At 46.7% G+C, this 22,245-nt stretch overlaps 1 protein-coding gene across 1 annotated transcript in view; it reads right to left on the bottom strand.

Moving 5' to 3' along the window:
- Positions 1–355: 355 nt before the first annotated feature.
- FTO (FTO alpha-ketoglutarate dependent dioxygenase) overlaps positions 356–22,245 on the bottom strand; it is a 373,847-nt gene continuing 351,957 nt past the window's right edge. Inside the window, exon 9 of the mRNA XM_059382693.1 lies at positions 356–2,623. Within this exon, the coding sequence (XP_059238676.1) occupies positions 2,470–2,623 (154 nt within the window). The 3' untranslated portion in view covers positions 356–2,469. The remainder of the gene's footprint in view (positions 2,624–22,245) is intronic.

Genomic DNA, 22,245 nt, shown 5'->3' with positions numbered 1-22,245 from the left:
GTTCCCAGGGAAGTCCTCCCCTAGCTCTCAGGGGCAATAGGCCTTCCGGTGGCTCTTCAGAAACTGAGTTGACGGCCACTGGCCCCCTGCAACCCCCTTCACGATGGTTTCCGGCAGAGCACACATCATCCCCACACGCGCCGAGCCCATGCTTGCTGAAAGCCGTCATTTCTTCAGCGGAAATGAGATCTCACCTTTCGGATTCACTAGGTAGTGGTTTCTCCCACCGTGGTGGTGCACCACCTGGGCCCATCTGGAGGTCTTCGAGAACCATTTCCACCGAGCCCCCGCTGAGCCAAGGGAGCAGGCCCACCCACCAGCGTGTGAGCAGAGACAAGCAGGACCCTCTTTCAATTTCTAGTCTTAGCCTTTTAATAATTTTTATTGTGTATGAATGTTTTATGATGTACAAGACACATTACTACAAGTAGGCCACAAACAGAGCTCAAGAGTAACACACACACATCAGGGAAAGCACTAAACATGATTATCTATTCTAACATAGGGGTGCAAGCAAGCAGGTGCGGGGTGCTGTCCGCCGGGGGTTGGGTGCTGATAAATGACAAGAGGGAGCACCAGGGGCCATGGAGGGCTCCCGACCCGCCCGAGCGCGAGGAGACGCTACCTAGCTCGTCACCATGCCAGGACGGAGGCCGAGGGCTGCCAGATGTTCTGAATTCTAGGGAGAACACACACGTTTTTATTTTATAGGAAACCTCCCAATTCTGAAATATCGACACCTCAGGAAACGGAACATGGAACATGCACCGGCACCAAATACAACAGCGGAGGCAATGCCGCCACACGCTCCTTAGGTCCCGGAGCTCATGTCATCTCTACAACAGCCCAGTGGGCCGCACTTCCTCTCTTTCTTCCCGATGAGGCCTAAGGACATCGGGGAATTTATCTGTGGTCTGAGAGAACCGAGTCTCCAGACCATGAAACACTGGCTGCTCTGCGTAAGGTGGCACTTCGGCGGTTAACTCCATGGACGTGAACGCCACCTTGAACCCGGAGAGTCTCAGGGCAGGAGAGAGTCTCTCAGGAAGCACAAGAGCTCTTCAGCTCCCAAACTATGGTAAACCACTACAAGAGAAGGTCCCAGATTGGGGCGAGGGGCGAACTACTCCCATGATTTCTGGGGTCACCACAGGGCAGGAGCTAAGCTAGAAAGGGAGGGATGAGATCATGGCATCACGAGACAAAATCGTCATGAGGACGGAGGAAGGAGGGGACAGCGTCTACACCAGGTCAGCTTACAGATACAGAAAAATACTAATATTTACTTGGTATCTAACTACTTGTCAGGAGTTGTTCTACACCTGTAGCTAGGTTAGTCCCTTTACTCTTCACCTTGTGAGTTGGTGCGTTTAGTATCCCCATCATATGGAACAGGAGACTGAGGCAAAGTGACACGCCAAAAGTCACAGAGCCAGTGCGCTCTAAAGCCAGAGCCCAGGTTTTAACCTCTATAATACATCGCCTCTCTAATGCACAGATGTCATCAGGATGGGGCACTGGGGCTCCTCGGGCCTCGAGCCCACCTGTCATTACATACGGATGAGAGAATTCCAGAAAAATGCACATGCGGGCTAAATCCATGAAGCAATGCCAACAGGGCTATGTCTCTTTCATTAGCTCAGGGATCCTTCCCAATGACAGATGTCAAGTGTATTTTAATTTCCAACACCTCCTCATTCCCGGGGGGCAAAGTACAGAACTCATAACTCAGGCTTTTACAGAAGAGACAGTGGCTTCTCTTCAGTGACACGCTTCTTTTCATTCCTTTCGCGTATGGGGATGGTGGCTACAGACAAGTGGAGAAGAGAATTTCCTGCTCTCAAACTTTTTATAGAAGTGTTATCCAACAGGACTTTCCACGATGAGGAAAATGTTCTGCATCTGTTTTGCCCAATATACTAGTCACCAGACACGTGTGGCTATTAAGCAGCTGAGGAACGGAATTTTTATTATGATGGAAAATGGATTTAAGAAGCCACACCCAGCTAGGGGCTACCATATTGGACAGCACAGCCTCTAGAGGGCGTGGTAAGAAATGGGGGTGGCAGTATCTAGGTTCTGTCTTCCTTCGAATGACTTTGCAGCCTTCTACTCTGGAGTTTCTGAAAAGGCTGGGGAAGGTGGAAAGTGGGTTGGGTTCGGCCAAAGACTGGGCTCACCCCTGCCGCCTGGGCCCTTGGGAGCTGAAATGGCTCCCGTGAAAAATCCAAGTGGGGAATAGTATTCGGGGGGTAGGTTCTTGTTTCGTACCAAATCAGATTATATCACTGTGCCATTTTTAAACATTTTAACATTCATGGGCTTCATTCCCTACTCCCTCTAAAGGGACCCAGGTTCTAAAATCTAAAATCAACACTACCCATACTGCCCTTGCCCAAGCCCATGGCAAGGCTGGAGGAAGGAAGCCAAAAATATCTTTTCCTCCTCCACCTAAGATTTGTGCTCCTTCTAGGGTTTTCCTTCCAGAAGCAGACCTCTGAGTTCTGAAACGATGTCTGTGAGATCGAATGGCAGAGGCATCGAAGGGTCATCCTTTTCCCAGTACGGCCGACATTCTGGCTTCTGATCCACAGGTAAGGTTCGGGCAATCTGGGACTGGCACCTGGAAGAGTAGGAAGAGGCAATTAACCCATGCGAAGAAATTCCGGAAAGACCCCAATTCACGGGCATTTTGGAACGACACCGCCAAGCACTGCAAAGACAGTGCTTCGCGGCGGTGGTAAGGATGAAATGAAAGAAGGTGCTCACCAGGCACAAAGCAGGTGTTTAGAAGACAGAAGAGCTGTTCCTCATAGCGTTGGAACTTCTTTTTCTTTTTTCGATTCCCAGCTTTGTATTATCTCTAGTGGCTTCACAGAAGCCAATCACCAGGGAAATTCAGTTACTCTGCCTTGAAAACGGTGAATTATTTTTTCATTATCTCAACTGTTATTTAAAGTGTGTGATTAAGCCATTATCAGATTTAAATGTTTGTGGGATTTCGATGTATTACTAGATTACTGGGAAAGATTAAATTGAATTTACTGCATTAAAACGTCCAAGAATAGATTAAACAATATTACGGGCCGGGATTGACTTTGGAGATTCTAGAGATTTACAAGTGTCCCAGCTTGCTGTGCTCAGAAAAAGGCACTCCAAGGAGAGACGGATTTATAAGGATATATGCAAATAGAGGTTAATAATCATTTCCACTGATGAATAGGTGGGGAAAACTTCCACAAAATTAAATTAAAAGGCTAGCAAGAGTTACTCCCTAAGGAAAACACTTAAATCACAGTTTTTATTAAATGGATTATTCATCAATAGTAGAGAAATTAATTATCATATGCAACTAAATTATAGCCTTGTAGGAAAAAAGTTGGGGACAGCATCATCCCCAGCTTGGCTGGCATCGACCTCTCAGAGAGACCAGCTTATTTAAAATTGGTCAGGGAAAGCTCAGTGGCTTTAGCTTTATTTGTCTGAAAAAATGAGGATCAGAGAGAATGAAACACAAATGGCGATAAGAAACGAAGAGTTTCCCTACTCCCTTGGAGGGCGCGGCGGTGGAAGCCTGTGTACCCGGAAGAAATAGCAGGAGTACACCAGAAAGAGATGCACGGGTTCTTCCCCACGCCCAGTTTCTCCGCATTGTTCTCGAAATCAATTAAAAAGTGGCCATCGCCACGATCCATCTCCTGTGGAGGACGAACGCCGAAGACATCAAAGGACAGACTATCCCGGTCCTATATTGGAGCCTGATGGTAGGGGAAGGTTCCTAACGAAAAGACATCTTCTTCTCTGGGGAATTATTAATGGTGAGGGGATCCCCACGGGAAAACATACTTCAACTTTATACCTATTTTCTCGTGTGGTTAATTGCTCTACCGGCATCCTCTGCACTCAATCCGTCGTACATTACACATAACATTCCAATATATCTTCAGCTCTCTGCGTCAGACCCTGATAATAGCGTCTGTTAACATGCACTAAGTACTATTATGTACCACATCACTTCATAAATAATAAGATTAGCTGACCTCAGGGCCCCAAGAAGAGTAATGTGTTTAAATGTTCTCATTATTTATTTAAAACAAGAATTAAAGCAACAGAAGCTGCTTTTGACAATCCTCTTAGCATAAATATTAAACTGTTTGCACTGATAAGCCCCACACAGAGCTGAAGAACGGAGGGTGTGTTCTGTAGACGACCTGGTGATAGGTGTTGGGGATGGTGCCTCTTGCTGCCCTGGTGTTGAGGCTGCGTCTCTGTGGTTCTAGAGACAGTCTCTAAATCACAGGAAGGGGAGGGAGGGAAATTAACATTCAGGGGGAGCTGCGACTAATTACAAAGGAACTCGGCAAAGCTTTTCAAATTGTGCTCTCTCTCTGCTTCGAAATCACAGGGTAATGCTCAATTTACTAGGTAGGGAAAGTTATTCCAAATTGAGCAGCTCAACCTCTCAGCGGATAAATTATCTGCGCACACATTATCCCGGCTGGCAGATTAAAGGCCTATGATAAGTGTCGATCCACCTAGAATATCATCAGGTTTGTAAAAAGTCAATAGAGATGCTTTCTCACCTGTCAGATGGGTTTGCCCCATCGCTTTGAGAAAGTATTAAAAATAGGAAAGCCTGCCAGAGAGGTTTGCTTATGCCCTGTTGTATACGCCTTCCCCCGCAATCCCGAGCTTTTCCTCTGGGTCCAGCTGCTCTGTGATTTCCTGCCCCCCAAAGAAAGGCCAGGCTGGTGTGGGAATGACTTCTTTCCATGCAGGACCTGAGAGGCTAAGGGCTGGCTACCGTCACTGGCTTCCCTCTGGGCTGGAGGGAGAACCCTTTGTGGGGGTCTCTTCCTGCTCTGAATTCACAGCTTTCAAGGTCACTTTCAAACATCTTTTATTGCCCCATGCTCCTTGCCGATTTCCGAAAGGTAGTGACGAGGCCCCAGCAGAGGACTCATTATTTCAGGTGATGCCTTACCTACGGGGGAGGATGGCCACCCCCTGCTTCAAATCCTAGTGTCTGGTTCCATATCACGCCAGATTGCAGAACCGAAAGAGAAGGGATTGAGGATGGCTTGAAGGCGTAGCCCCTTTTCAGTTTCTTTCTTTCCTTTTTTTTTTTTTTTAAAGATTTTATTTATTTATTTGAGAGAAACAGCCAGAGAAAGCACAAGCATGGGAGGGGCGGAGGGAGAGGCAGAAACAGGCTACCCGCTGAGTGGGGAGGGAGCCTGACATGGGTATCGATCCTGGGACCCTGAGATCATTACCTAAGTCAAAGGCAGAGCCTTAACCTACTGAGACACCCAGGTGTCCCGCCCCTTTTCAGTTTCAATTCCTCTTGCTCAAATCACTCTTTCTGCCTCCTTTTGGCTCATCTCCTAGGATGGGGCAGGAGGGAGGTTGAAGCGTCGTGGAGAACTTGGCACCTGCTGCTGTGTGGGGGAAAGGACATCCCAGGCTGGTTTCTCACCCTTGAGCGGAGCCTCAACTCCCTGTCCGGTGGGAGTGAGGATGATGATGAGGAGGAGGATGTTGGGTATTCACGGGGTGTTGGGAAGGATAAATGAATACATACATGCAGGGTGCTTAGAACAGCGCCTGGCACAGAGTAAGCACTCAACAGATATTAAATATTATCATCGCCACCGTTATTTCTACCATGAGGACTAGTGACGGACAGGTGATAATGCCAAGACCAGAGCTGCCTGTCGTCCCTGTAGAGATAAGGAAGCCACTCTTTCTGGCTCGAATCACACTGAGCCTGAGTCTGAGTCCCACACCACATGATAGGCCTGGATGCTGAGGCTTAGGTAGTCAAGCTCCTACAGCCTCCCAGAGACAGGCTCAAATGCTCTGACCCAGAAAGTCTCAACCGTTGCTCCCGAAGACCTAGAATTAGTAAAAGGTGCTGTCATCAGACTTTCGAACAGGTGGCTCTTCCAGATTGATGTGGCATTTACAGGGAAGAAAGTAGGACTGATTCTTAGCACATAGACTCTACAGTTCCTTGCAAAATAAAGGGGCCCTAAGTTCTCTTAGGTCATGTTTTAGGAACGCTGACTGCGGCACACATTTGCAGGCTGTGTCTATCCCTACTGTCCCCACCAAGAGGGCTGTAATTTTCCCATAGGGAAATCCATCCCCTCTCCGTGCCTGGCCACGTGGTTTGGGTGGGATTGGCTCTCCTGCTATAGCCAGCTTAGCCTAATGAGTACATCCACTCTCCCAGCCACAGGAAGAGGTTTTGGGGGAGGCATATGACCCGATCTGGGGCAAGAGGTAGGGTGAAACCAGAGGACTGATGTGGGACCTGTGGGAAAAGCCTTTCTTATCTCCTGTGAGTTATCAGGATGCACTGTCTGGGAGAGCCACAGTCATTTTTGCTTGGTGCAGCAAGGGGCTGGGTCCTAGGCAATATTGTTTGTAGCTGGATCAATCCTCACCTGAAGTCAGGCATGCTTAGAATTTTTTAGTTCCTTGGGGCACCTGGGTGGTTCAGTGGGTTAAAGCCTCTGCCTTCCGCTCAGATCATGATCTCAGGGTCCTGGGATCGAGCCCCGCATCGGGCTCTCTGCTCAGCAGGGAGCCTGCTTCCCCCTCTCTCTCTGCCTGCCTGTGATCTCTGACTGTTAAATAAATATATATATTTTTAAAAATCTGTAAAAAAAAAAAAAAAAAAGAATTTTTTAGTTCCATAGCCATGATTGAGTTAGGTTTTCCTGTCACTTGCAACCAAAGAGGCCTGGCTGACATGCTGGCCATGCTCCCCACCTGTCAGTTACTTCCCCCCTTTTTACTACAACATCCGTTGCCACCGGCTTGCCTGCCAAGGATATGTGGATCGTCCTGCCTCCAAATTGAGATGCCGCTGCTGACACAGCATAATGTGTGCAGGGATCATCTGGGTATGAAAGCAGGAAAATACTGGCTTTTGGTTTTGGTTCCAACTGTGTTTCTATTTGGGACAAATTCTTACCCAGAAAACAAGGGTGTGCTGGTGTTTTCCAAATAGGTCTCTGCATGCAAACAAGCCAGTTTCAATGACCACAGCTGGATGACTTTTCCAAAGAAAGTTACAAAAAAAAAAATTCTCCTAAACTCAGTGTTCCCTAGGACAGCAGATCATTCCGGACCCACCTAACAGTAAGAAAGTTCTCTTTTTACCTTTCAATCTTGTCCTCTGTATTCCCATCCTAAAGCAAATCCTATTTTCCATGCTTCTTTGGCTAGCAAATAAACTTGGATCTACCCAGAAAGCACTGCCCCTTTCATGAAGCATTACAGAGGGAGAAAAGGAAAATAATATACACATCATCTCTCTCCCTCCCAAATTCACATTATTCCAAGATTCTAAGGACTGTATGAACGAAACTCTGTATCCCCAAAACTCTGGCTACGTAGGAATGGTTCTCCCTAAATGACCTGGTGTCCTAATGGGAAGCAACTGACAGGTGTCCCACTGGCTGGCCCCGTAGCGGGCTGCCCACAGGTCCCTCTTCTCTCCCCACAGGTGTGACTCACATGGTGCCTCTGCGCCCCGGATTTCCCTAAGGGCCACACGTGCATCTGGGCGATCAGGATGGCGGCCACATTAGTGAACACTGGTCGCCATGCTAAAATTAACCACTTTAGCTAAAGTGTGTGTTAATTATGGGTATGCAAGCAGTCAATAAAAGGTTAATGCAAAAGTCAAAGGATAAATTTCTTCCCTTATTGCACCACTTCACAGACTAAATGACTAACATTATACTTCGTGTTTTTAATCAATAGGTTTTACAGTAATGTGCTGACCATTGATTTTAAGAAAACATATACGGTCTTCCTCCTTGTCCTTAAATTTTGCAACAAATGAAGGAGGACAGGTAACATTTCCATAACTCTTGGTGACGTGATAAAGATTTCAAGAGAGAGGATGCCTACTAAGAGAATCATCAAGATAAGTAAGCTTAAAAAACAAAAAAAAAACAACAAAATACCGAGAACTTCATGGGGACCATATTACCAGGCACACCCTGTTGAGGAGACAAGAAAAAAACTCCTGAGAGGGAGTTCTTTAATGGGAAACAGGAGAGCAAAGAGTAACTCCTGCTTAAAACAATTATATTTTGTAGCTGTTTAAACAAAAGATGCTGAATATACAGCACTGCCTTAACTTGATTTTTTACAATCTGAGAGAGACGGGCAAGGTGGGTATTTGATCCCCATTTCGAGTGAGGGCTGCCTTACCCCATGGTTGATCAGGGCGGGTGTAGGGGAGCAAGGGCTGGGCCTGGCCTGGGCATCCAGCTGGCTTCCCTTTCTAGCACATTCCATCAATCTCATGTGCTTCTTTTTGGACTAAAACGGGCCCCGTTCCCCGACTATTTAGCTGTTCTTGACACATTTAGATATCCAGGAGACTCCAAACCATTTTAGGGAGAAGGAAGAGCAAAACTTTTTTTTTTTTTTCCTTCAAGTTCTAGAAGAACTGTTATCACAGCAAACGACTGACCAAGCTTCCTTTGCGCTCTGACGACTTGGTGTTTCTTACGGCATAAGCATCTACGGTCTGGAGAAATGAAAGACACATGTTCATCTTTTAGGGGCATAAACTGTCTCTAACTATATTCCCGGGGTGACCTTGAGAAAAATTGCTCAACCTCTTCCTCTCCTCCGCGGTTACATGAAGCCAATGGTTCTCTGCTTCACCGGGTTATGCGGAGATAAAACCAAATATGTCCATAAAAGCCCTTTAAAATAGGTAGAATACTGCACAAATGTATAATTATGTCTCAATATCCCTTTCCCCTCTGTACAGACACAGGTCCTGTTTTTAAAACCCCACTGATTATGCAATGCTGGCCACGGGCTCTCGTAACGCTTAGAAGTAAAAATGAAAGAGCTCGCGCTTCTAAAGACTGGAGTGATTTAAACTCACAACTTCACCAGAAAATACCCAGTGAACTATAAAAAGTGCACTTCTCTTCAAGTCAGAGTCTTCTCCAGAATTGTAATTTGCAATGAGGAGCTGACGGTCACTCCGGCTGGTGAGCAGGAGTCTGTCTTAGGCTACCAGCCCCAGCAGAACGCATTCCCTCTAACCATACAAGCCAGAATGGAAGGCCTCGGAGGCCTCGCTCACGCAGCCCACACTGGTATGGCCTCACGTTAAATCTACATTTAGCTGCAAAACCCAGTTGGCGGGATCAGCATGGAAACAGAGAGAAATAATGAGATAATGGGGGCAACCAGCGCCGCTATGGGTTTTTAGGCCTTGGAGGGAGCAGGAGACCAACAGAGGGGATGGAGTTTCTCTGTTCTTCCCATTCTCTCTGGGACCATGAGAGTCACAGCATCTTTTCCCACAGGGGGATTCTCATGTTCAAACCCACGTATTTTTCATATACCATCCTATCTAAATCCCTGATGGGTACTTTATGTACAAATTTGGGGGTTTGCACACGTCATTCAGACTCTCCTTGAGGTCTACCTTGAATGTGACATTTTAGATGGGACCTTGAGTGAGTGGCCACTCCTTACTGGGCTGTTTCTCATGGTCTCACTACGCTTTGCTCCAAATAATCTGTCTTCGTCAGTGGTAAGAAGAGTACGTGGTCCAGTTTCTAATAACCTCCACTTGACATGCCAAGTCCTTTCAAGAGAAGTGAGCTAACCCATTCATAATTCGTCTTCTCCGACCTTCCATTGTGGCCATCACAGCACCGTGGGCCCCTCTGAAAACAAACAGCAGCCCTGTTGTATCTACCATAACACTCAACCTTGACAAAGCTGGCTTTAGAAAATTGGTTTCTTAAACTGCTAGAACTCAGTTTACCCACTGCAGAACTACTAAGCAAACCCAATGGCTAAATGAGTTTCAACAAAGGACGTGTTCACTTTCTCTCTGAAAGGCTTTTAACCTCTTGCCTCTGTACCACATGTTAATGTTTCCAGATCAGTAAAGTCAACACACATCAGAGTGAGGAAAAGCCAAACTTTGGCCCATGGGTCAGCTTTTTTTTTTCTTTCCTTTTTTTTTTTTCAGGTCAATGTACGTTTTTAGTCGGTAGTATTTTTCTTTTCTTTTTTTTTTTTTAAAGATTTATTTATTTGACAGAGAGATCACAAGTAGGCAGAGAGAGAGGAAAAAGCAGGCTCCCTGCTGAGCAGAGAGCCTGATGCGGGGCTTAATCCCAGGACCCTGAGATCATGACCTGAGCTGAAGGCAGAGGCTTAACCCACTGAGCCACCCAGGCGCCCCATCGGTAGTATTTTTCAACCATGACCACTTGACAGAGAAGGCTTGGCTTAACTTCTAGTTGTGTAAGAATCTATCTGGAGTTTACACTTCAGGAAAGATGTGAAGAGCCTAAGAGCATAGTCTGCTGAGGTGTGTTAAGAATCAAGTATCTCCAACAGGCTTGTGAATGCCAGGCCATCAAGCCACATGGCCATCTAGCCATTTTTCCAGAAATCATTGTGCCATTCAGCATGGATAAGCCTGCTGTTCAAGTCTTAGTCGGTCAGTCGGCATATTCATGGAACACCGAGCGGGGGTCCATACCATCTACACACTGGGAAGAGAAGGAAACAGCACAGGACACAGCCCAGCTCCTGGAAATGACTTGTGTTCTCCACCTTCATTTGGAACTCAAAAGGCATTTTCCATATATACCGTGGTTTTTGTGATTCCCAATTCTTCTACTACCTCTGATTTCTCTGTAAGAGCACAGTAATATACTATATAGCCCAATAACCACGATTATCAGGGGTTGGGGTTTTATTCTGTTGATTCGGTTATATTTGAAAAACAAACCACACAAAACATTTAGAGTTCTAACTTGGGACTCCATGGAGAAATTTCCTTTGATAAGGGTTTCCCATCCTTCTGGCTCATCGAACCAAAGCTTCTTTCCACTCTAATCACTGCTAAGAGCTCCTCTGGCCAATGGCAAAGCCTCACCAAAGAGGAGAAGACTCAGGGGTAAGGATAAAGGTGCCCAGTTAGTATCTGCAGGAGGTTAGGAGATGAAGAGACATGGGACACAAGAGCCTCTTGCTGGTATAAAAATCAGAGATACATTCTGGTGATGGAACGGCTCAAGGCCATTGTCATGCTTTCTTTCAGGCCCGGGAGTGCCATGTCCTTTCCCCTTCTCGTGCGAGTATCTGCTGTCTCCTCCAATCCATGCGGTGACGCTGTGTAAGCCTCACACCTCCTTACCCTCTCCGAAACTGCTTGTCTAAAAACTTCAGATCGTGTTTGCTGTTGTTGGAGAGAACGATAGAAGAAATTCTATCTTGTGCCAATGCTCCTCCAGTGTCATTTCTTCTCAGATCGGAGGGACAGTAGCAATGCTAACAAAAACATTACAAAGAGCCAGTAACAAATACCAAGTACCGTGTACTTTATACAGCTATTTAAATTAACACTGGTCCTCCAAATGGAAACTGAGGCCCCGAAGATTAACTAATTCATCCAAGATTTCATAGCCAAACAAAGGACAGAGTCAGGATTTGGCAAAATTGCCTGACTGCACACTTTAAGATCTTTGTACTTTTCCAAAATACCAACATCAAAAAGGATCACTCTGGGCCCTTGTTAAAAATACACTTTTCCAAAGCTGCCTAGACCCAGGTCAGACCCTTCAGAGAGGAGGGTCTGTCGGGTCAGTATGAATTTTCACGAGTGACTCTTCGGATCAGGCCAGTTTGCGAGAACACTGCACCACATTAATATGCCACAAAAGACCACAAAGATGCTGAAGTGGGGCACGGAGGGGCGACACGTGGGCCCATAAAGAACTCACGTTATATCCATATCCATTTCAGAGGACGCCAGACTCAGAGCTGGCTCTTGCAGACATGAGATCTGGCCCCCTAAGCAAGCAACAGGTGACTTCCTGGAGTCGGGCACATAGGACAGGTCTCTTGGAGTCATTCCCTTCCTCCAGGGACTCTGCCAGGCCTGGGGAACCACTTAATATGTGAGACTGCCTGGCCCACTGCTGGGGTATAAACCCAGGGGGTGGAGGGTTGAGAACAATTTCATCCCCAGGTCCATTTGTCGGCTTGTCAGTGCCGTAATGACAGTGATGAATGGGCTACCTTGACAGCTCAACATTTAGGAGCTGCTGACCTGTGACCTCTGGTCACATGATAGGGTCACCTGAAACCTGCATGACTTCTACCTGGTCAAGGGTAACAATATAAGGGTCAACTATGCTGGACGATTATATGTATCCAGTCTGAGGCCGCTTGGTCAGGAGCTTTAAGAGAGGCCGGGTTGGGTTCCCCGGCTCACAAAGCTATGGAACCATCGCAGAAATACGCCTGACAAAAGATATACAATTTCAAAGCAGTCTAGAGTAACTTTCCTTGCGAGGGAATAGAATGAACTCATTATTTTTAAAGGGCAACAATGAAAACAAACACTTTGGAGAAAAATATATTCTGCCAGTGACTCCGCCATTGGGAGGGAAGCTTGGAGGCACAGGCCCTAATGAGTGGTATTAATGCTCTCCCTGCAGCTGGGCAGAAGGTTCAATTCGATGCCGGTACTGGAACGAAATCTCCATCGGCCAGTCTTGAGCCCTCCTTTTGGCCCGAGAATATGGCTTCTCTGCCTGTCCGGTCAGCACAGGACCCCACAAAAGGACCATGATGGACGGAACAGAACCCTTCCCAATTTCAGGACATCCCCATTGCTTGAAACTTGTTTGCATGGGGCAGTCTCCAACTTCACGAAGATTCCAGAATGACTTATGAGCAGAAATGCAAGGCCACTGTCATTCTTAGAGGCACTGTCACATGAACAAAAATTATATATTTCTTCTTACAGATGTGAAGCTTTTGCTTTTTGGCTCTCTGGTTAAATTCCATTTATTCCCGATCAGATAGTAACAGTCGCGTAGGTCAAGAATACAGTGTCGTAAACGGAAGCCAAAGGGTCAATGTCATTGATTTGCAGGATCTAGAAGCTTCATAACCCATGCAAGAAGCAGGCCCTGCAGAAAAATCTGATTTACATCAGAAGCCTGGTTCCTACAAAGGATTTCCCACCCCCGCCCCCCCCACAAAGTCAAAGACCGACAGACAGACAGCCCCTGGAGCATAATCCACTCGTACTCCTGAGAGATGAGCAAAAGCAAAGGACAATGGCTTACAGAATAAAAGGCCAGCTGTTCTGACTTTGGAATGCTCATTTGAGTTGTAAGCTGTGAAATAAATTTGAGTTGATGGTTCCCCCATCTGCTCACCTGTCAGTCTAGCTCCACTGTACTGCTGTTTTTAGAAATACTTCCGTGTAACCCGCTTAATTGGTTCTGGGATGCCGAGAAACATCTCCCAAGTTTATTTTAACCTTATTCCGAACATGAGGCTACTGGGCCTTTGTTTCTCCTCTCTTCTTTAAAGAGCATTCACTAACGGGTCAAGAGCACGCACAGTAGAAAACTCAGTGTAGCCCAACACCGGCGGCATGGGACGGTGGAATTCAGACCTAGAAAACCGGGGGCTGAAATGAAATGCCAATCTGTCAAGGACATACCAGCCTGCTGATGAGCTTGTGCTCCCCACTGGTTTAAAAGCTGAGGCAGAGTCAAAATTCTTGCAATGGCGCGCAAGGCCCTTTGTGATCTATACCCTTTCTGCACCGGGTTCCCTGACCTTCCCTGCTTCTGCTTGTTCCCTTGTTCCCTTTGCACCGCTCTGTACCGGCTCATCTGCTCTTCCCTGAAGAGGCAAAGAACATTCTCAGGGCATTAGTATCTGCTGTTTCTTCTACCTTGAAAATTCTTCCCCCTAAGGGCTCCATGCGGCTTGCTCCCTGACTGCTCAAACAGAATCCAATCAGTGCGGCCTATCTTGAGTGACCTTCCCAAGACAGCAACATCCCCCTTTTCCTCCAACCCCTAGCCCAGCACTCCCCATCTTCTTTCCCTGCACTGTTTTTCTACACAACACCTGATACCATTTGGGGGATGTCTGTGTGCACGTGTGCACGCACGTGTGTGTAAAATGAGCTCCCCGGAGACGGGGATTTCTGCCTGGTTTCCTCACTGCGGTCTCCTACAAGCCTCGAGCAGAGCTGGGCACATCCCAGCCACATTTAATACAGCGGAGTGCACAGAGATGATTGAGAACTTACATCTTAATCCATACTTCTTAAAAATAGAACTGATTTCCCTGCTACACAACCAATGGTTTAGTAATGATAGTAAAAGTACGAGACACCATCAAAGAAGGAATAGGAATACCACAACTAGCCACTGACAAGGAGGATTAGGGATGGCAGAAAGAATGTTGGGGGGGGGTCAAGGGTCAAGCTCCAGCCCTGCCACTCCCTTACCCTGTGATGTGGGGCAATGCTGTGGCTTTCTGGTCACCAGGGCTCAGGTCTGTAAAATGAAGGGTTGAATCAGACCATCCTTTAAGGTTTCTCCCATCTCTAGAAAACTGGGATTTTACCAATATGCAGTTAACTCCCATATACCTTATCTCTTGTGACCATCACTAGGGTTGGGAGGAGGGGTGTTACCTGGTTTGGGACAAGGAAGCAGAGGCCATTGCTAGGCCAGCATTTTTCTGTTTAACTGCATTTCCTCCAGTGGTGGAACTGAAAAGTACTCCCAGTCCTGTTACTCTGATTCATAAACTACTTTTGCAAGCAAGTCCTAAGCCCCTCAGAGGTAACCTCAGTTACCTCAGAGGTAACACCCACGTATATCACAGGTTCCACGGGGAAGAACCCAAGGATTCTCCAAGCCACCACCTCATTCCAAGGTTGGAGGTAAGAAGCTGCTCCACTTGTCCACGGACATTCCATGGCAGAAACAGAAGTCTGTAGAAGGGCAAGACGTCTGCACAACTGTGGCAACAAGAGCGCTATGCTAACAAAGCCCTTGGATTCCAAAGCTGTCGGAGATATCCCGGTCTTAAATCCCAAGCAGATTCCCCTTTTATACCTCTAGGAACTGCAGGACCCTCTTCCTGCAGCTAGATAGAGGCCCGCCGCCTCTATCTCACTGATGAGAACTCAGTCTCTGGGCTGCCAGAGAGGCTGGTGATTGTAGGTTTTTAAGGAGATGGGCTAACAATCTTTTCTCTGTCGGAACCAAGATTCTACACTAAGGAAGGGGGAGAGAATGGGGGCAGGATGACAGCTAGTCTCCGCCACAGAATGGAAGCAAATAGATACGAAGATGGTTTCTGCTGGAGAGCAATGCTTTGGAGAGATGGGGGAAGGGTGCTGGCCACAGGGGCTGTGGGAGCCATCTGTCTGGGGTAAGAGTACTTTGGGGGACCCATTAGGCAAGTTCTAAGGGACAGCGAGGAGGCCACTGTGGCTGAAGGAGGGTGACGAAGGGAAGGAAGAGATGGGATCCGAGGAGTCCAGGGAGGCCACGGTAAAGACTGATCTTACTCTAAGTAAGATGGGAAAGTAGTTTGGCAGGGCACTGATAGCATCTGTGGCCCAGTACTCGGCAGAGAGCTTCTAGACTCCTTTAGAATTGGGTCATCTCATGAGAGTAAGCTTCTCTGCTTGACCCATCCACAGTGTTGGGTTGATTGCAAAATATCCTCCTTAAGACTCCTTCCTGGCTAATAGGCCACTCCCCACAGCGGGGGCTGAGAGGGAGGAGGGCTCTGAACCTGATCGGCCCAAGGCCTTTGATGCTTTGTTCCTGCTTTGCCATGGAATAGAAAAGAAGAAATAACCCTAACCCTCCCTGGATTCCTGAGGTCACCTGATGTGTATCTTCAGAAATCAACTCACATCCAATTTATGTTGCTCTTTTTCTTCTTGGAGCTGTGGATTTGGGCCGAGGAACCAGGGTAATCCTATATGCTGAGAGCCACGGAAGACCAAACAGGCCTCTGAGTCAGCGCTAGATTGGCTTCTAAAGTGACTTGGTTTGAAAAAAGTTTTTAAAAAATTGCACTCAGTAGGAGGCAGGCCACACCCCGAAGTTCCCCAACCAGAGCTTGCTGGGGGTGAGCCGGCCAGTGGACAGAGGCCCTCAGAGCCTCTGGAAGGAAGGCCGAGTTGCCGAGAGACTGCTTCCGGGTGACAGAGCGGCCTCCGAACCCAGTGGTGAAGGGGGTGGGCTTATTCATTAGTCATCACAACCACAACTCTCCCCCCTGGGCATCTCTGAGGACGGGAGCAAGCCGAGGGATGAGTCGCTCTCTATCCATTACTGATGGTCTCAGCATCCCACCACCTGAAGGGGCCATGGCCCAGGCTCACACTCTCCAGGGCTCTGAGAGCTGGGGCTGCAGCTCCTTCCTCCACTGTCTGGGGTGAGCTCATTCTCCCAGCCCCGGTGTCTGCTTGTGGGCTGACCTTGGGAAGGGCGCTCAGGCAGCATTTTCTCATCTGTCAAGCTGAGATAGCCCCAGAACCCCAGAATCCCGTCTGGGAAATATTCAAGCAGGGACCAGGACTGGCCATCTCATCTCACTGCCCCCTGGCTCTGGGAAGAAGGCTTTTACCAGGGGCAGGGTGGGGGGCGGGGAGAGATGAGCAAGGTCACGTCCTCGCCACCTGCCAGCTAGGAATGGGGGTGAGGCGGAAGACGAGAGCTCGGCTCAGCTCTGTGCAGGAAATGACACCCTTAGGCCCTCACTGCGGATCCCGGGCGCTTTCTTATTTGCCAAAATTCAGAAGGTCATCAGGAATCAAAGGACGACATCTGCTTGTGCGGAATGTCATTATAGAGGAGTGTGGGAACAAGAGGCCTGTTACAAGTCACCTCTCCAGCTCCTGCAAACAGGCCGATTAATGGAGAAGTACAGCTCCTCACTGAGCGTTACAGGAGTGGGGTCAGCTGGGACCGGGCCAGGGCTCGGCGGTGAGTGGGGACAGCACAGCGAGGACTTGATGAGCTGCCGTAACCTCCTGCCCCGTGCCCGGCCTGCCAGGGAGCCCAGCTTCTCAGCAGACTGCTAAGTTAGAATTTCCACTTTTTTGGAAGAACAGTTCTATAGCCACGACCCCCTGGGAGGGAGCCCGGAATACCTTTCCAGGGGCCCATTATGCTTTCTCTACGGCGCCTGTGGATAGGTCAACTCAAGTGAGTCCACGGGCCCTGGGAAGCCTGCTGTTCCAGATTTAAATTGCAATTTCTAGTTGGAGATTGACTCATGAAGGTTCCAGTGCCCAAAGGTGGCCACCAGTAAGTTAAGAGGCCGGGGCTGTGTGTAAGAGAGAGCGTGGGCGGGTGGCCAGCCCAGGGGGTGTGAACGGAACAGCACTGGGACACTCTGGCTCCCAACCGATGCCAGAAGTGCCCCAGGAATCTGTTTCTCGCAAGCGTGTGAGGACAAAGGAGGGGAAGGCATGTCGCGGCGCAACTTATTTCTAAGGAGGAGAATATTTTAAGTCATAGCTCAAATCACGCTGCTTCGTGGTGCGACGGAGAAGCACATGAGCTCTGCATTCTTTGAGAGGAGAGGGAGAGGTAGGGGTCTCCAAAGCCCATTTTTACCTTTTGACTGTTTCACCCAGGCTTGACCACGTGACCAGCCCACTGGGAGAGATCCGTGCGGGAGGCCAGCAAATGCAGACGAGAAGCAATTTAATTGGTTCCAAGTTAATGTCCTTTTCCAGTTGGTCTTGTGTAAGCACCTGGGAGTTACGGCCAACTAACTTAAAATGATTTATAAAGTTCTTTCCCAGGAGAAAGGTCTCTGGACAGGCAACGAGTGAGTTCCTGAGTTATTTCTCCATGGTGGGTACAGCCAGAAGATGAGGGAACAGGTTCAACAGTAAAGAACCTGAAGCTCACTCCAAAAAGGGATGGAGGCTCTTCCTTTCCCAGCAAGGTCATTTTTGACCACCATGGCTAGCTCTCATGGACGTCAAGTTTGACAGACTTCTGCCTTTAGGAACTCATCATTAACTCATACCTTCTCAGTTTCAAGGCGAGGTGAACAGACTCGCTCAAGACACCGGTGACAGAGTCCTAAAACTACAATCCAGGTCCCGGGAGCCTTCGTTCACCGAAGGCTTACTGGCTTTTGCTTTTTTAATGTTCTAACAGTTAAGAGCAAACCTTTTTTGAAGCATCTCCTTTGTGCCAGATCGAGTTCTCAGTGTCTTTCCATGTAACGCTGATAACCCTACGAGGTTGGTACGATTATTATCCCCACCTTACAGATGGGAACATGGAGGCACCGGGTGGTTTTGTAACTTGCCCAAGGTCAGAGACTGTGAGTGATGTGGCCGAGATATGAACCCAGGCACTCTGGCCCCAGAGCCATGTTCTCAAGTCACTACCCTATGATGTTAATGAAACATACATTCCCAGTCTGACATCTAATGATACGAGGCCAAGGGATGCATTTTATAATGTAAAAGCAAGACTCTCCCATCTAGGGGCCTGGCTGGCTCAGGAAGAAGAACATGCAACTCTTGATCTCGGGGTCATAAGTTCAAGCCCATGCTGGGTGTAGAGATTACTTAAAAAAAAAAAAAGAAGAGTCTCCTACCCTTGGACCTGTTTCTAATGGTGGCTCCCTTCTATATCTCTAATTAAGATGCACACACTGCTATTTCTTGACTTATCAACTCTAGATATTATCTATTGGCTTCCTGTAACGGTACATGGAGACCTGCCTTGCCCTCATTCTGTGCATGTGTTTGTGGGGTTGGTGGGAACTTGTCTCTAGCCATGGCCCCAGTGGACCGGGCCTTCAGTAGTCACTCCCACGCTGGGTCAGCTGGCCTGTCACCTGCTTTACACACACTGCAGCACAGGGGATGTTCCAACACTTCTTCAGAAAAGTCCGAGAGCTTCCACCTTTGTGCTTTTGGGCGTCACAAAAGTCTAGCTTTGACACGAGAAGGCTGAATCTTGGCTGCAAAGACCCCATTGGAGAGAGAGATTGAGGCCCTGCTACCCAGACTCCCGGTGAGGCCAGAAGAAGAACCTTCCACCGCTGAGCCCCAGGCAACACACAGAAAGCCAGTCATCTGTGATGAGAAATAATGATGATGGCTGTTTAGTTCTGGGGTGATTTGTTATGCAACGAATAACCAAAAATAGTGTTTTCTATATTTTTAGGTCCTTAATTGGATACCTCTGTAACTATAGATACTATGCTTACATTCTATATCTGGTTCCGTTAACTTTCCTTATTGTGCTAAAATATATATAAATATATTTACTGTAAAATGGCCATCTCAACTGTTTTTAAGTATACAATTCAGTGGTATTAATCGCACTGTGTAAACATTACCACGGTCTATTTCTGAACTTTTCCATTGCCTCAGACAGAGGATCCATACCCACTGAGCAATTATTTCACACTCCCCACTTCTCTGGCAGCTAGTGACCTCTTGTCTACTTTCTGTCTCCATGAATGTGCCTCTTCTAGATAGTTCTATAAGTGGGATCATCACCCAACATGTGTCCTTTTGTTTCTGGTCTAGTTCACCTGGTGTACTATTTTCAAGGTTCATCCATGTTGTAGTGTGTATTAGAATTTGATTTCTTTTTATGGCTGAATAATTCACTGTACACATAGAGTACTATCTGCCTATCTATCATCTATCTATCTATCTATCTATCCATCTATCTATCTGTCTGTTGATGGACCCCTGTGTTGTTTCCACCTTTTGGGTATTGTGAATAATGCTACAAAGGGCACTGGTATACAAGTATCTGTTTTGAGCTCCTGCTTTCTTTTAGGTGTATATACCTAGGAGTGGAATTACTGGGCCATATGGTAATTCTACATTTTATTTTTTCAGGAACTGCCAGAGTGTTTTCCAACGGTACTATGTGATTTTATATTTCCACCAGCAGTATAGGAGGGTACCAACTTCTCCATATCCCTCTCAACACTATTTTTTTAAAAGTACAGCCCTCCTAGTAGGTGTGAAGTAGTCTTTCAATGTGGTGGATTTATTTTCCCTGACAACTAATGATGCTAAGCATCTTCTCATGTACCTATCTGCCAGTTGTATATCTTCTTTGGAGAAATATCTAATCAAGTCCTTTGCCTGTATTTAAATTAGTCTGCCTATTTGTTGTTGAGTTTTAGGAGCTCTTTATATATCCTGGACATTAAACCTTTATCAGATACATGATTTGCAATATTTTGTTCTTATTCAGCAGGTTGTCTTTACTTTCTTGATAATGTTCTTTCATGTACAAATGTTTCTAATTTTGGAGAATCCAACTTATTTGTTTTCTTAGGTTTTTATTAATTTTTGGCAGAATTACTCAACTTCCCCTTTTATAACATAAGGGTAAGAGTGTCTAACATAGGATGAAAGACTGAGCCACTTAACAGCATGAAATAAAGTTGAAGGAATATGAGATACCCCATGTTTCATGTACTCTGGAGGGATAATTTCCATATATGTGGCATTCTCAAGTCAGTTGCTGGTTTTCACCAAAGCCAACCTCTCCTTGACAACACTGTTAACCCAACTTTGAGTTATTCCCTAACTCCAACAGTGCCTAGTGGGAACTACTTAAAACTGGTCCAGAATCCTTAATTTACACTTACTCAGAGTGAAAGTTCTCATTCTGTACTTCTACAAATGCATCTGACTGTATAGATGCCTTATGTCTTCCACCAACCTGGAGGGAACTGGTGGGCATCTTACCAACTACCAGTTTCAGTACAGAGGAATGGCAGTATCTGAGATCCCTAGTAAAACTTTTCATGACACCCCTCAGACCTTCTGGCAAATGATCTGATCTGTTAAAAGAATTTCCTGATACCTTCTGTGGCATTTGTAAGAGACTAAGGAATGGTTATTAAGACGACACATGCAGGGGCGCTTGGGTGGCTCAGTAGATTAAGTGTCTACCTTTAGCTCAGGTCATGATCTCAGGGTTCTGGGATCGCACCCCACGTCAGGCTCCCTGCTCAGAGGGGAGCCTGCTTCTCTCTTTCCGTCTGCACACCTCCCACCCATGTTCTCTCTCTCTCTCTCTCTCTCAAATGGATAAAATCTTAAAAAAAAAAAAAAGACCATGTATGTATGCATATCCTACTCAGCAAACCACCCTTTACATAATCAGTGACACCTCTTTATGACATGATAATTTGCCAATAAAGCAGATGAAGAACACAATACCAGGCAGGAGAATCCTATCATATAGTAAGAGCTTTCCTCCCATATGCAGGGCAGCTCAGGGGACACAGTCTGACCTCCTGTACCTCTGAAACTGGGTAACAGAAACCCTACCATAATGATGCTTTCCTTGTACAACAAGCTTCACTTGGGCCCTTCTGACAGCCGATTATCACTTTTCTCCCCCATCAAAAAGATTTAATTCACCTCCGTTTGGAATGTCTATTTATTTGTGGGGTACTTAGGACGCCTAATACCTCATAACTGTTTTGGTCCTTACCATCAGAAAGGAAATGTGGCTTGGTAGAGAAAATTAAAAAGTGTTTTGAGCTCTCAGGTTAATATCAGCCTTCTCAAAACTGTATTTGCAAAAGCCAGCATGCTGTTGAAATAACTGCGCGAACTATATCGGTTCCAAACAGATAATGATGTTTTGCAGAATCGCTTATAAAATTAAAACTGAAAACAACCTAAATGTCCACCATTGAGGGAATGATACTAAACCATGGTATATCCATACTATGGACCTCTCTGCAACAATTAAGTAGAACAGAACTGATTTATATTATATGTTCTCACATGGGAAGGCCTCCAAACACAAGATGTACTGAGTAACACAACCAAGTTAGGTATTGACTTGTACCAGTATAATAGCCATTTATGGAAATGAAAAAAGAAAACAGACATTGGTCCCCAGCACATCTATCTATCTGTAAGTGCACAGGAAATTACCTAGAAGCGTAAGAAGGTCAAAGATTGGGACTAGGGGGTCCAAGAGCACTTTATGAAGTTTTCATTTTTGAATGGGGTGACTGTGTTTGTGTAGCACCTGTGTCATTCAACACGGATAAAGATGCTAACGCATGGCGAAGAACACAAAATACTTCAGAGCTGGGGATGGGGATGTGAACCTGTCGTTAAAGCATACAGTATGCGCCTTCCGTTCTAATTTCCTTTCTACCAGTCAGAATTCTGGGAACCCAGCGAGAAGGAAATTCTTGGCTTGGTCAATATGGGGCTCTGAAGTCAAACAGGTAAAACAGTTGCTTTGCATCTTTCCTTTTTTTGAGCGAGAGAGAGCGTGAGCCCGTGAACGGGGAGGGGGGTGGGGGTGGGTGGGGAAGCTGTGAGGGATGGGTAGAGGGAGAGAGAGCATCTAA

The sequence above is a fragment of the Mustela nigripes genome, chromosome 17 (assembly GCF_022355385.1).
Source record: "Mustela nigripes isolate SB6536 chromosome 17, MUSNIG.SB6536, whole genome shotgun sequence".
NCBI lineage: Eukaryota > Metazoa > Chordata > Mammalia > Carnivora > Mustelidae > Mustela > Mustela nigripes.
This window is presented reverse-complemented; position numbering and strand designations above follow the sequence as displayed.